The sequence below is a fragment of the Mugil cephalus genome, chromosome 20, assembly GCF_022458985.1.
Source record: "Mugil cephalus isolate CIBA_MC_2020 chromosome 20, CIBA_Mcephalus_1.1, whole genome shotgun sequence".
NCBI lineage: Eukaryota > Metazoa > Chordata > Actinopteri > Mugiliformes > Mugilidae > Mugil > Mugil cephalus.
Genome location: NC_061789.1, coordinates 3,243,904 through 3,257,764, shown reverse-complemented (window position 1 = coordinate 3,257,764; position 13,861 = coordinate 3,243,904). Strand labels below are relative to the sequence as shown.

The window sequence follows — 13,861 nt, the reverse complement described above, 5'->3', positions numbered from 1 at the left end:
TTCTTAACATATTAGATTTGTAACTATTTACGGGGGGAATTTTGTGGGAATCTCACAAAAATCACAAAATACTGTTTAAAACAGTCCAAAAAAATTCACCATGTTTTTAGGAGTAAAATGTGATATAAATCAGGCTCTGGATGATGATATGAAAAGTCCCCTCTGTAAATAGCTGCAGACTGTAGTTAGGAATAAATGTGGAAAGTTTGGTTTGTGTCAGAGCGGCTGAGGTGGAGATTTCTGGCTCAGAGTCTCTAGAAAAACTCATTTTCGTTTCACATTGTTAAACCGTGTATATTTTTATTGGAAACCACCATGATAACAAAACCTAAATCTACTCAAATCCTTCAAAACACATGATATAATCACATCAACATATATAATATTAAATAAACACAAATGAACAAATTAAATGATTTACTATGAGAACGATGTGGGTGATTCCATCAATTTAAAAAAAAAAAAAAAAACGGTTAAAGGACTGAACGATTAAATTAGTTTGCAATTATATGAAGAAATAATAAACAGTGATTTTAATTCCACAAACTATCGATACTGAAATATATCGATACTTCCGATACCAGGTCTTTACGCTTTAAAGTCGACTCTCAAATCAAAATATTGATACTTTTTGTGCTTCACTCATTGAAGGTGACGTATGAACACAATGGAAAGTTACTAAACTACTGAGTCGTGGCAACAACAAACCTTGTGAAACACCTCATGTTAAACCACAACACAGAAAACGAGGCATTAATGATGAGGAGGAGAGAACAGAGTCACAATTAACATTTTATAGTAGTTATTAATAGTTTAACCATCATTTATTTTAATGGTCTCATTATTTTACTTGTGTTTGAAACTGCATTTTCACATATTTTGTATGATTGTGTCTCTGTTTGGTTTTTCTGTTGTCGTATTAGTATTTTTTGAGGTTTACCAGACACGCTAGGTATCGGATCGGTATCGCCGATACCAGTCTGAATTTTACTCCATATCAGATGGAAAAGGAAACCGGTGGTATCGAACATCACTGAACTGAAACTGAGATTAGAGGAACATGAAGTCGACTGTGTGGAATTATTTACTTTTGTGTGAGATTAGTGGCTAATTTGAAAGTCTGTTTACGTTGCATTTTGTTTTGTTGTTTTCCTGTTAGCATGTTAGCATTAATGTTAGCGATATAAAATGGTGCAAAGAGTCTGGAGTCTCAACGATGTTTCACTTTTTAACAGTTTTAGGCTCCAAACGAATCAAAAGTTGTGACATTTGTTGGTGTTAGCATTTAGCCGAACGTAGCGGGACGTCCTGTTCTCACCGACGCGACTTAAAGACTCAGACGTTCATCAGCTGCTCTGTGGAAATAACCAGCGCTCCTTAAAGTGGCAGATTTGTGAATGGAGTACGTAGAGCGCGATTCAAAAAGGGAACTTTGAAATCACCAGATATGGAAACTCTCAGCACGGTGACCAACGTTCAAAAACATTTATTTTAAGACCTGTATCTTTTAATTTAATTCCAATAAATGGCCCCCACGTATGGGAAAGAAGATTTTATTCTACACATGTATCTACTATTGTGTTTTTACATTATATTTTTAAATCATTCATTACATTTTATTGAATTAAAATCTTTGTAATTGCAGTATTGGAGGCGAAACAATGTTTTTAAATTGCTGAGCCGTAGCACGAGGCTGCTTGGCAATCAGATGTTGACACGTGATGTTGGCAAAGAAAGAGTCACGTTATTTTCCCACTAACGACTGGCTTCGTTCCACAGTTTCTATCATATCCTCACATCATGACACACATTCAGCAAACAGACTTTATATTCCACCGCGCCCCAGATGACTCCAGTTTATTTACATACAAAGTCCAAAACTGATCAGATCTCAAGCGGTGGCACATTTGTTTGATGACTGTTTGCTTAAAATTTAGGCGAAACTAGAGCGTAGCAGCGTGCGGTTAATTAGCCACAAGCTCATGTTGGCATATGCAAACCAGCCGTGTGACGTAAAGCTATTCACCCACAGAATTTACCTTTATTACTTTTATTCAAAATACAATCCCGTCTCTAAAACAGGGTGAGGATCAGAAAATAAATACAAAAAAATTGACTTAATCCACAACAAACAGCAGCAAATAGTGATAAACTGATTTAAGAGAGCAGCTGTTTGCACAATACACTGAAGCCGACATAGCATTTATAAGAAGCTCAAACATATCAGCGGGTGGTTAATTAATAACATGTTCATGCTGATGTTGAGTGTGGAGATCAATAAATGTATAGTTGGTAAAAACATGAGGAAGAACACACACATAAACCAAACAGATGTCGATCCTGATCCACTGGTTTGAGTTTAGAGTTTATTTTCCCACAAGTTTAATCAGAAAACAGAAGGTGACAGAGTTGAGGCGGTTTTAGACGCTGTAGCCTAATGTCGGTGTGACTCATTACTAACTCGTCAGTCTGGCTAATTCTGAAACACTAGATCGTATCAACAGACCCTTTCACAGTTTGTAAACAGTGTGACGTTTTTTAGGGGGCGGAGCTTAGCTGGAGGCAAAAAAATCTCAAACACTGTAGCCTGAAAATGACGTTAGCATATTTCAACGTACTGTTTTGGCAAGAATGGACGAGGAAAACATATTTCATAGAATATAGCTACTAACACACTCACTCCCTGAGAGCGTGAGTGTTATTTTAAAGAGTTGACTCTGACTGATGCGAGGACATTTATCAGTCTCACTGGATGGACAATTTGACCAAAGGAGGACACAGAGGGGACGAAGTCTGGTCTGTCTTTATCAATTAAAGCTTTTATTACAAGAAGTACGTGGAAGCACCGTGTAGGTTAACGTTGTGAATGTAACTTCTGCTTGGACACGCCTGAAACACACAACTGATTACCTCACGGTTAGCATTAGCATTAGCATTAACATGCAACAAGAATCCTCTAAATAATGATTAACTTAACGTAATTTCAGTCATAATTTAGTCAAACCCTCATTGTTATCTGGACTGAAACTGATGATGTGAACATATTAATCTTATCTCACACAGCAAGACAACATTACCCCGTTTGACAGCGTTCACCTCAAGCTTCCCTGTGTTTCACCTCATGCTAACGTCATGACGCCACGAAGTGGTTTATGCCTAGATATTAACATTCAATATATTAATATCGCAAAATCAACAATGTAGATTTCCCCCACACGTCCTGCATGTACAGCTCAGTCACAACAAACATTTCTACGCTCGCCCTTAAGCGTACAGCTAAAGGCTAGCTAACCACGGCAACACACACTACATAAGAAAGACAAACATGAGTGTGAAACATAAGGCCGATGTAAAATCTGCACATTTGGTGGCAAAAAACTAAACCGTCCTCCTTTACGTGGAGATATATTGGATTAAGAACAGGTGATGTGATGGTCGTACAACTAATTACATCTGTTTCCCAAGAATAATTTATTTTATGAAGAGATCACATTGCTCAAAGTTACTCTGTGACGCTGTCCATGCCCCTAATGTTCTTTCTTAATAATGCTCTTATTGAGAAACTTCTGCAGGAAGGTGTTAGCACTTGAAATTAAGCTACTTTTTCTACTTTGAGGACTTTAAAGGGGAAGATCAAAAATATGCAGGAGAGACACTCCTTTAAATACAGCCAGGAGGAGGCTGAATTATAACAGGCTGTTATCAAGTTTGGACAAAATAAGGTCAAAACTAAATGACATCCCCTTTAACGTAGAAGTAAAAACCGCCTATTAGCCGATAACTGGACTGGAACATGTGAGAGAAACTATAACAAATGAGGCCGAATGGCTTTAAGGTCAGGCTGATGGACGATAAATCTCCTGGACACACAGACACACAACAAACAGCCGCGTTCATGGCTCTGAAACAACAGCAGATAACCATCCATTGTTTTGAGAGGGTGAGGAGTTTAAATGCGAAACTGAAAAAAACACAAATAGAAACATGAGGGGGGGTGGGGGGGGGGGGGGGGGTTACATTCACCCTCGCAGAGTTTGGCCAAACATTTACGAGAAACTCAAAAAACACAAAAAAACGCTCGTGCACCGAAGTGACTGGAAATGACCTCATCGTTTTTTTAAGAATAAAAAGGCAAACAAAGCGTAAGACGTGCAGCCGAGCGCCGTGCGGAGAAGATGTCAAGGACTCTCTACACATGTTGAGTCTTATCTTACGTAACGGGACACGCAGAGGCCGAGCAGACAGACACAACCAGCGCAGTGTGCGACCTTTACAGGCTGTTGTTTGCGTTAAAAGGGAGGTTTCTGGCAGAGCCAGCGACTTAGCTAATGCTTCGGGTATTTCAACATGCCACGGCACGCTTGTTCTCACACACACACACACACAGCGGCCAATCACTCTCATGTTTGACAGCTGTGTGTGAGCGTTGTGTGTACGTGTGTGTGTGTGCGTCCGTCGTTTGTCTGAACTCTGACAGGTTTATTGTAGTCGGGCAGCGAAGCCTTGTGCTTTCTCTTAAGGAGGCTGTTTTCTCTCCTGAAGGATTCAATTAATCTGAGAGTGTCCGAGTCACATCTTCACACAAACACAGACACACACACACAGATACACAGGGGTCCGTGTCACATATAAACACACACTCACTGCATTAATTTAAACACAAACAGACGCACTAACCAAAGAGCGTGGAAGACAAATTGGTGCCGGGGACAGGACATCCCTGTGCCGGCCTGCGAGCTGCGTGAGTTATGATGCCCACGCCCGTGTGCCCTGTGAGCGTGTGCGAAACCGATTCAAGGAGCTACCGCATTTATCCAGCCCGGGTACGAATCTGTTGTGGTCAGGACAAATCGCTTTCTTCTCTCTGTGCAGAGTCCCGGGGGGGAAACCCCGGCTCTAACTGCACTAAGCACAATCACATGCTTCTATTCCTACACACAAGACCTCAATCCACCGCGGAGACACAAACAGCAACCTCAGCTCTAAAAGTCTGGAAACACAAACGCACATTTTCCTCCTTTCGTGAACTCGACAACACCTGCATTTGCATTTTTTTTTTTTTTTTGTTCCTCCTTGTTCCTAAAGCTTTCTTGCGAGGATTAAAAATGTGTTGCTGGTTCAGGCCTGTTAGCCCCGAAGTCTCAACGATGAGGGACGACGCCCTTAGAGACAGTTGTGTCTCATTAAATCAGTTTCAAACCGTCGTCCCACACAGTTTAAAGAAGCAACTGGAGTGGCTTTAAGTTTCAGACGTAGAGGTGCTGTCGGTGTAAACTTTTAATAATCAAAACACGGATGTAGGAAAACAACCAGGAGATGAACCGAAGCTGGATCCATGTGGACGGCAACATTTGAGACTAGACATCGACCGACACCAGTTTTTCTGAGCCGATACTGCTTTAAAAATTATACAACAAGTCTAAATATAACCAAAACATGAACATTTATTGAACTCAAATAATATTTAAAGCTTGTGTGCATAAAAAATAAGAAATAAACAGGTAAAAAGTGGCAGCGATTCTAGGGTCAGAAACGTCTTCTAGCAAACAACAGCAGTAAAAGTTAGCGCTGTCGCTAATGACTGTGATGTGTTGTTGCTGAGTGACAAAGTAAACAGATGTTTGTTTCGCAATCGTTTACAAAAAATAAACAAACAAGAAAAACATTTTTTTTTTAAAGGTTGCCCAATAAACCGATCCGGCTTCACGCACTCTGTCCGTGGGGGAGGGGCCATGTATGGGCTGCACGGGTCTGCAGCGTCTCCATGAGCACAGGGCTGCCTGCGGATGTGCCCGTCTGTAAATCTCGCAGCCGTCAATCTCTAATAGAGACATTCAGTGTTTTAATAAATAAAGTTGCAGCAGAACCACTTTCTCTAAAAGGCTCTTCAGCGAATTGATGTTTTAAAGTTTATGTTTATGCGTAAAAATAACTCAAAACTTCAGCGGATTTTCACACAGATCCTGGAACTGTTACACAAAAAGAACGCAATCAAACATGTGAAACTGAAATGTGACACTTTGTTTTTTATCTGTGAGCCGCAAAAGTACACAAAGCCTTGTTTGCAGTATCTCGTGCAGCAGTAATAACTAAACATTGATCTACAGCTCGTTGGAGGAATCAGAACAGAACCACTTGATGCGTTTCCTCTCATGAACTGATGCTTTCTACTGGATTAAGGGTCAGAACTTTGACTTGGCCGCTCCTAAACATTCATCGTGTCTCGGTGCGTGACCCACCCTGCGTCTTAATGTCCCACCCTGTGTCTTAATGTCCTTTAGGAGGACACAGCGTTTCTCGTGTTACAAGTCTTTCATCCTTTTCATTCATTTCTCGGTACAATGACGTGGCCGTAAGACAAAAACTCACGGAACAAAATCGTGAAGGTGTGTTCCAAATTAATAATCGGGGCGCAGCAGGAAGGTGAAAAGGGAAAAGCTTCGGCTATTATTGCGCAACACGACCACATCCGAGCTGCAAAACTTTCAAGCTCATGCCCTCAGGAAGGTGCTTTAAAACTCTGCTAATTCCACAAATCGTTTTTCCAGATCTTTTATCCCCTCTGCCATTAAGACTTTTAAATCTAAATCCGTCCACGTGGGAACGAACCCCTGATTTCTAACAGAAGCACTTTTAATACTTACTTTTATCAAGCACTTTTTACATTATTGTTAATTTTGTGTTAATGCACGTAGCGGTTGTGCGTTCTAGGGAGACGCAGGAGGAGACCTGCATGTTGTCTCTGACAGTGTTGGTGTGGTTCGTGTTAACAAACTAACGCATACGTACGGTTTCTCTATATATTGAGCTCAATCTCAACGGCGTTCGGACTCGACACGTATCATCGTTTGACGATTAATTAAAGACGTCACATCTGTCGCAAAACGGGACGATTGTGTAAACAAATGTGTGAAGTTCATGTTTTCGCAACGAAACTTCAAAGTGTGTCTCAGTAACAGCGGCGCCGCTAGAGACGCAATGCATGATGGGATGTACACCACCCATTGAGTGGACATCGGACGGTCACTACTTTTTACATATGCATTAAAACTAAAATATGTTGCATTCATGTTAACGTGTATTTAAAAAAAATTAAATTTGTGGGGGAAAATTAAAGAAAATATATATGAAAACTATCTAATCAATCAAAGATTTTGCGACCCCTCTAGGGGTCACGGACCCCATGTTGAAGACCTGTGCCTTACGGGAAATGTTGAGTCCACTATGTGGGCACAGAATGTGATCATTAAGGTTTCAGACGCCCCCTAAACCCCCCTAATAAGGCCCTATAAAGGATTTCTATTCTGAGGACAGATCAGCAGTTACCAGAAACATTTAGTTGATGCTTTTGCTGCATAAAATGCTAAAAAAAAGGGGCTCAGGTACTTTAACAGCTCACAGATATCGAACAAATTAGTAATTTTCTCAAATTAATTAACTATTTATGTGTTCTCTTTGTCTACGTTCAGGACTTTAAAGTCATCTGATGAGTAATGTTTCCTGCAGAAATGTAAAAAACCATGAAAGACGTTTAAACTTCTAAGCGACTCTGAATCTGAACCTCTGATCAGAATGGATTTAAATCAAACGCCGCTCGTTTAAACGCTGCGACTGATTTAACAGACTCGTGCAGGTGCACAGGAAATTATTTGCTTCATGGTTTTTTTTTTTTTCGTGCAGCTGCTGCAACAGTAACCTCGTTTCCACCCGACCACTGAATGGTCTATGGGCGATCGGATCGTAATCAGTGCAGGTGTAAATGCAACAAACAGGACGGAGTGTGATCCAGTCAGAAAAACCACCTCAAGAGGAAGTCAGGGGCAAATCGTAACCACAGAGAACACGAGAGTAAAGGCAGTCGAGTTGTAAAAAAAAAAAAAAAAAAAAGTGCAACGAGTGCGTGGGTGGAAATATGTGAAACGAGTTCCAAACCAGAGGAGGTTGTTGATGGTATTTATAGTTGTCGTTTGTTTTTGTTGTGTGTTTTTTTTAGTGGATGTAACGTGAGTCGGACATTAGATCCCAGAGCAGATACCGGAGACGAACGCCGATACCAAATGATATCAGGTTAAATATATATAAACGTATAAGAGGCGTAAATTAATTAATTAATAGTTTTAAGTTTCTCGTTGTCTTTTTTTATATCACATAATTTTCTATATCGATACAATAATTAGATGAAAAGAAGTTGTTTAAAATGTGTGTATATTACATTCACAGCTCTAAGGATAAAGATTAAGGTGAGAAAAAGAAATGAATGATGATTAAAATCATAAAATGACTTGTTTTTACAGTTTTTTTTGGGGGGGGGGGGGGGATAAAAACCTTCCCTGGCCTCGTCTCAACCTCCGCTGCTATAGGGAGCGATGGAGGGAGGACGAAGGGGGACAGATGGTCTCAATCTGGTGGCGGCGGCTCCGGCAGACGTCCAATCACCAGAGGAACCTTTACAACCATTTTAACATCTATAAACACAGAGTCAGACCTGATCTGATCTGGTTTAGATGGAACCGGTGTAAATGGTCTTTTTTTAATCAACATGTTTTTTAAATCAGCTTTTAATAGTTGTATCTTCTGTCTTATTTTGGATCATCTTGTTATCTAGTGAGATTTCTTATGAGAAAACGCAGGAAATGGGAAAAACATAAATGGATATCAGGGCTGTAAAACAACAATCAGTCTGATTTTTAATGTTTTTAAACCCAGGCCTTCGTTGGAAAGGCTGATTGCGTCTCCACAGGCGCTCGGGGTGGGAAACAAATATCGATATGCTCATATATTACGATACAATATTGATTTTGAACGTCTTAATATCGGTTTTAAAAGAAAAAGTCATGTTTTGGGCCAATCGTGAACGATTTCCACACCTTTTTCTGTACAAGTGCAATAAATTATAAATGGATAATTTGGATTAATATTGTTTTTTGTCCAATGAATTAACTGTCATCTCATGAACATATACACAACGTGTATTTTAAGCTGCATTTAAAATTTCTCAGTGAACTACGTAGAATATATTGCAATATATCGCGATAATGTATCGTGATGCGTATCGTGAATTCCTTCCCTAACAGACACTCTTACTATTTTTTACTTTTTCTTTAACTGGAGGCATAAATATCAACAAACCGCAGCTTCACAATGAATTTACAGCAACTGTTTTGGAATCCCTTCAAAATAAAATGAAAAAAAATGAAATAAAATAAGCAGCAATCAAGACTCAACCACAGAAGATGGCGACCCCGGTTGCTCTGATTGCCCGGCGGCTCCTCGAAAGCTGAGCTCACGCTGTTTAATTGCAATTAAACGTCAACATTATGAACAATTACCAGGTAATTATTATGAAACAGGACTGAACAAGCGCAGAGGGACCGGAGCGGGTTTGGTTAACGTAATGTGTGTTGGGATTTTCTATCGAGCGGCGCCGTAAAGTTAAATGACCCGTGTCGTACAGTGTGTGTGTGTGTGTGTGTGCGTTTCAGTGGGAGGAGGCTGGAGAAGGTCATCGTGTGGGCAGAATAAAGTGTATCCCGTTTTAAAAGGAGCGTTTAAAAAGCGTCGATCTGGGGCGGGAGCCGCGGCCGTCGGGTCAAATCCACCGAGCTCGGAGCCACGGGAGCTGGAAAACGAGGAGCGGCAGCATCAACCCCGAGACGTTTAAAGTGAATCCACGCGTCCAAAAACATCCTCCTCCCCTCCCAGTTACTGAGGAGCCGCAATAAACTGGCTCCCTGCTACATTTCTGTGGCACAACACACCCATCAATCATCGCAGCGCTGCCTGCTGGGAGCTGATTTCATCTCTGACACCTTGTCGTGTTGGTGTGTCAAGATTAACGCTTCATCAGAGCTCACCTTTACTACTGAACCAGAGAAATGAAATAAAAAAACAACAAGGAGAAGGAACAGGGTGGCGTGTGTATAAAGTGGAATATCGTCTTCTTCTTCTTCGGGGGTTTACCTCCAAACAGAAACCAGAGAAGCTGTAATTGTATCTCCGTCTGCAGAGTAACCCGATGAGAGCGTTTGTCAGACTTTCCATTTTCCAAAAGACACGCCACATATGGTTTGAAGGCAGACGGCAAAACATGCAGCGCTTGTCTTTTTTCTTTTCTTTTCTTTTTTTTTACTTGTACGAGGCTGCGAAAGCAAAAAGGGAAAACAACACATACTGTGTAGATGATTTACTACACGGTGTAGGGGTCGCTTTAAGAAGATGGTTAACGCCACACCTTCCCTCTGATGACTCTTTTATTGGACAAACACATCAAGGCAGATTCATCCAGGGTGGCTACATGAAGCAGGACTCGTCCAGATACCAGAAGGAGACAAATGTTTCCAGCAGTGGTCTGTCAATCCCTCTAAGGTCACAACTCCACCACCAAACACCACCCACCCCCCCACCACCTCTGCACAACACAATCCGCATCAGCTCCCACGGCAATCACTGCGTAATGGGTCCACATGCAATCAAACACCACTGCTCCCTGACCCTGCCTGCACACCAACACCAACACCACAGCACCGCAACAACACCTACACCCACACAACCATCCAGTCTCAGCCCCTAAACCCCCGGCTCCGTGTGCAGGAACCTGCGGAGTAATTTTCCGCTAATGCCTTGCCCATTACCGAGGCTGGGGATCTGTTCACATCTGAAACTTGTCACAGCTTTAAAGCGACCACTCCCCCCCTTATGAAATCTCCATCTGGATTCGCATAAAAAAAAAACCACCAAGTGAAGACCGCGGACAGGGAACAAACTGTGCGCACATTTGTTTATTTTATTTATTTTTTTTGCGTTATTCGAAGTGAATATTTCATGATTATTTCAGGGTTTCAGTGCGTTCACGTTGCAGAATCGAGCAGGCGAACATCGCGGGCGAGTACTCACTGTGGTGTGGATGTAGGTTAATGGCCGATGGCAAGAATTTTCCGGAGTGGAGAGGAGGCGGGTGACTCGAGCCCAAGTGACCGGGAGAGGGAGGGATCCTCCCGGCTGCGGCTGCTGCTCCGAGTCGGTGAGACTCCATAGCGAGCCCGGCCAACAGCGGAGGCGGCACATGGACGGATCGGGGGGGACCAAAATCTCTGCCATCCATTATCCACAGTGGGGAAAGTTGGGAAAGGAAATAGTCCGCTCGGATAGGCCCCTTATTCCGAAAAAGCCAGTTCTGGCTATAATAGTGTCTTTAGTTTTCCAGGGGAGTCGGGCTCCTTCTCAGCCATCCTGCCGACCTATAAAATACAAAATATAAAGAAAAAATCTCTTGGTAATCTGAGGGAAGACTGCAGCGTTGGAGCAAACTGCTGGAAACTGGTAGTTTAAGGATTTCTCCAGTTTCCCGAGAACACACTGTTCGGGCCGTATACGCGCAATGACGCAGTTTGGAAAACCACTTCAAAACTACAAAAAAAAAAAAAAAAGAAAGAAAACGCTGGATATAAGCGGACGGTCGGTGAGAAATCACGAGTTCCTGCAATCGGTAGCCGCAAACGCGGACCTTTACTCGGCTTTAACTTAGATCTGTGGTAATATTATGGTGTCACTCCACCCCCGCTGGACGCGGAGCAGGCGGCCGCTCCGGAGCTCCTCTTCCCAGGGACACAAGCAGCAGGAGCGGCCAGCTGCTGGAGCTCTGCTCCGGCCGCGAAAACATCGCCCCGGACCCCGAAATGGAAACGTAAAAAAAAAAAATAATAATAAATATATAAAAGCAGATTTTAATAACCCTTATCAGCCTTTCAACCGATTACACAGCTGTTTTTTTTTCTTAAACCTTGCGAGTCGAGCTCCGGGGCCGAGAAGCAGCCGTGTAAACCAATACACCACAAATACTGGAGGCGCATCAAATATAAATTTCAAACGGGGTTAAAAATAAATAAGGTTGCAAAAGCCTGCATCGTTAATCAGCGGTAGGTTTGTTGGTGGTGTTTTGTTTCCCCGCCACCAGCGGCTCTAGTGCGGCTTCGCTTCGTGGCTGGACATGGGTGCTGCCCGGAGGAGATAAATCAGGGGGAATAACCCGTGAAAACACACAACCCAGCGACAAAAACACTATTTAAAACTAATCTCCAGTTACCGAGTGGAACTTTAAACCGAGTATTACGAGATAAAAACGCGCGTTTTTAAGCGTAAATCGTCATAATTTAGCTTAATGTAGTTCTCAAGGCGGGTTAATTAAATTAATTCGTGACAAAACATGATTAACTACGACTTGTCGGCTCTAGTTGGTGTATTAAAAACACCATAAATACAATAAAAGTTACTTTAAGGGAAGATCATCGCGAGAAACTGCGACTTTTATTCAAGATAAGATTTTAAAAAAAAAAATCTCCAAATGTTAGTTTTTTTGTTTAACAGACTGGTTGAGAACGCAGTTAAAAGGCGATGAGAAGAAGTTATAGATTTAAATTTAAAAGAGGGGAAAAAGTTAACCTTCAAAGGGCTGCGAGCAAACACATTACAGCAATGACTCGTGATATCCAGGCGGGCGGGGATCGCTCAAAATCACAATAAACCCTTTTTCTCTTCTTTAGAAACACGAACCAGACACAATGTTGCCCCTAGGAGCTTTGTAACATTCGTGAGAGGAGGGCAAACTTAGGTCCCAGGACCCCCCCTTTACGCCCCGCTCCCCACCCCACACCCCACACCTCCTCCTCGGTCGTGGTCCATGCGCCACGGCGGCGCAGGAGCTCGGCGGCGTCTCAGCCACGTTTCAAACTTTTCACGGTTTCCACTAAAACTTTCTCGGGCGAAAAACGTCTCGAAAGTGTCGCTTTCACACGCGAGCACACCCTCCGCATTTCTAAAAAAAAAAAAAAATAAAAATAAATAAATAACAATAATTAACTAGGAAAAGAAATAAAAATCCAACATGTCGCGTGCAATAACCTCCGCGCCCTTTTCGCTCGCGTTTTAAATCCAAAATTAGGTTTTAAAAAAAAGCACCGAGGACGATTTTAGCTCGAGAGACCTGAGAAGGAAAAAAAAAAAAACAAGGAAAGAAAGAAATGCCGAGGTCTTACTTGAATGGAGGAGAAAATGTCGGGCAAGGAGCTAAAATAATGTTCTGAAAAATGCGTCCAGGTTGCTGGGAGAGTCGGAGTAGTCCATTACAGGCTCGTCCGAAGGTAAACTGGGGGATAACTGAGGGGGGAGCGAAAGCCCCTGACGCGTCCTCCTCTCCTCAGCAATGAAACACAGCATTGTTTTACACACCCCGCCCATCTCCTCCGCTACCACCCAGCACAAGACTTTTTTTTTTTTTTTTTTTTTTTTGCTTCTGCAATCTCATTGGCTGCGCGGGACGTCAATTAAATCCCCTAGTGTATTAAAAAAAAAAACGCACCGTGGCCGCTCGCCAACACTATAAAACCAATTATGGAGCAAGGAGGTTGGGCCAGTTTCAAGGTCCCCTCTCCCTTCAAGACCGAGTGATCAAAACAAGGAGGGTTTTTTTTTTCTTCCGTGTGTGGTTCAGTGAGTGTGCGGGGGGTTGTCAGACATTAGGAAACTAAAAGTAAAGGGGGCGTCAAAGGCCTTAAAATATTACTGGACTGTTTTCTCTCCGGGGAGTAGTGAATAATAATTAACTTATTCACTCTTCCATATAGAATCAGCTTTATTGGCCAAGTATGTTGTGCACGTACAAGGGAATTTGACTCTAGTCACTTACACACAAAGCACATAAAAGCGCTTTTATTTGTACACTTATTTAAGTTCTGAGTAAAGTGGCCGGAAGGACAGAAATGAAAGGAAGGAATCTCAAGAATCTCAAGAATGAAAATCAAAACCCAAGATTACAGCCTCATAATTAATTGAATGAAGGCATTTCATACGTAAGCGTCTGGCCCAG

The 13,861-nt window shown here is 42.1% G+C and overlaps 1 protein-coding gene across 3 annotated transcripts in view; it reads right to left on the bottom strand.

The window, feature by feature from the left end:
- tnrc18 (trinucleotide repeat containing 18) overlaps positions 1 to 13,197 on the bottom strand; it is a 61,682-nt gene extending 48,485 nt beyond the window's left edge. For 2 of the 3 annotated variants that reach the window (XM_047570825.1, XM_047570827.1), the window contains exons 1-2: positions 13,032 to 13,197; positions 10,894 to 11,237 (exon numbers count right to left, since the gene is read on the bottom strand). In XM_047570825.1, coding sequence (XP_047426781.1) covers positions 10,894 to 11,101 — 208 coding nt within the window. In that variant the 5' untranslated portion in view covers positions 11,102 to 11,237; positions 13,032 to 13,197. The other variant, XM_047570826.1, reaches the window with a different exon arrangement.
- Between the last annotated feature and the right edge of the window lie 664 nt (positions 13,198 to 13,861).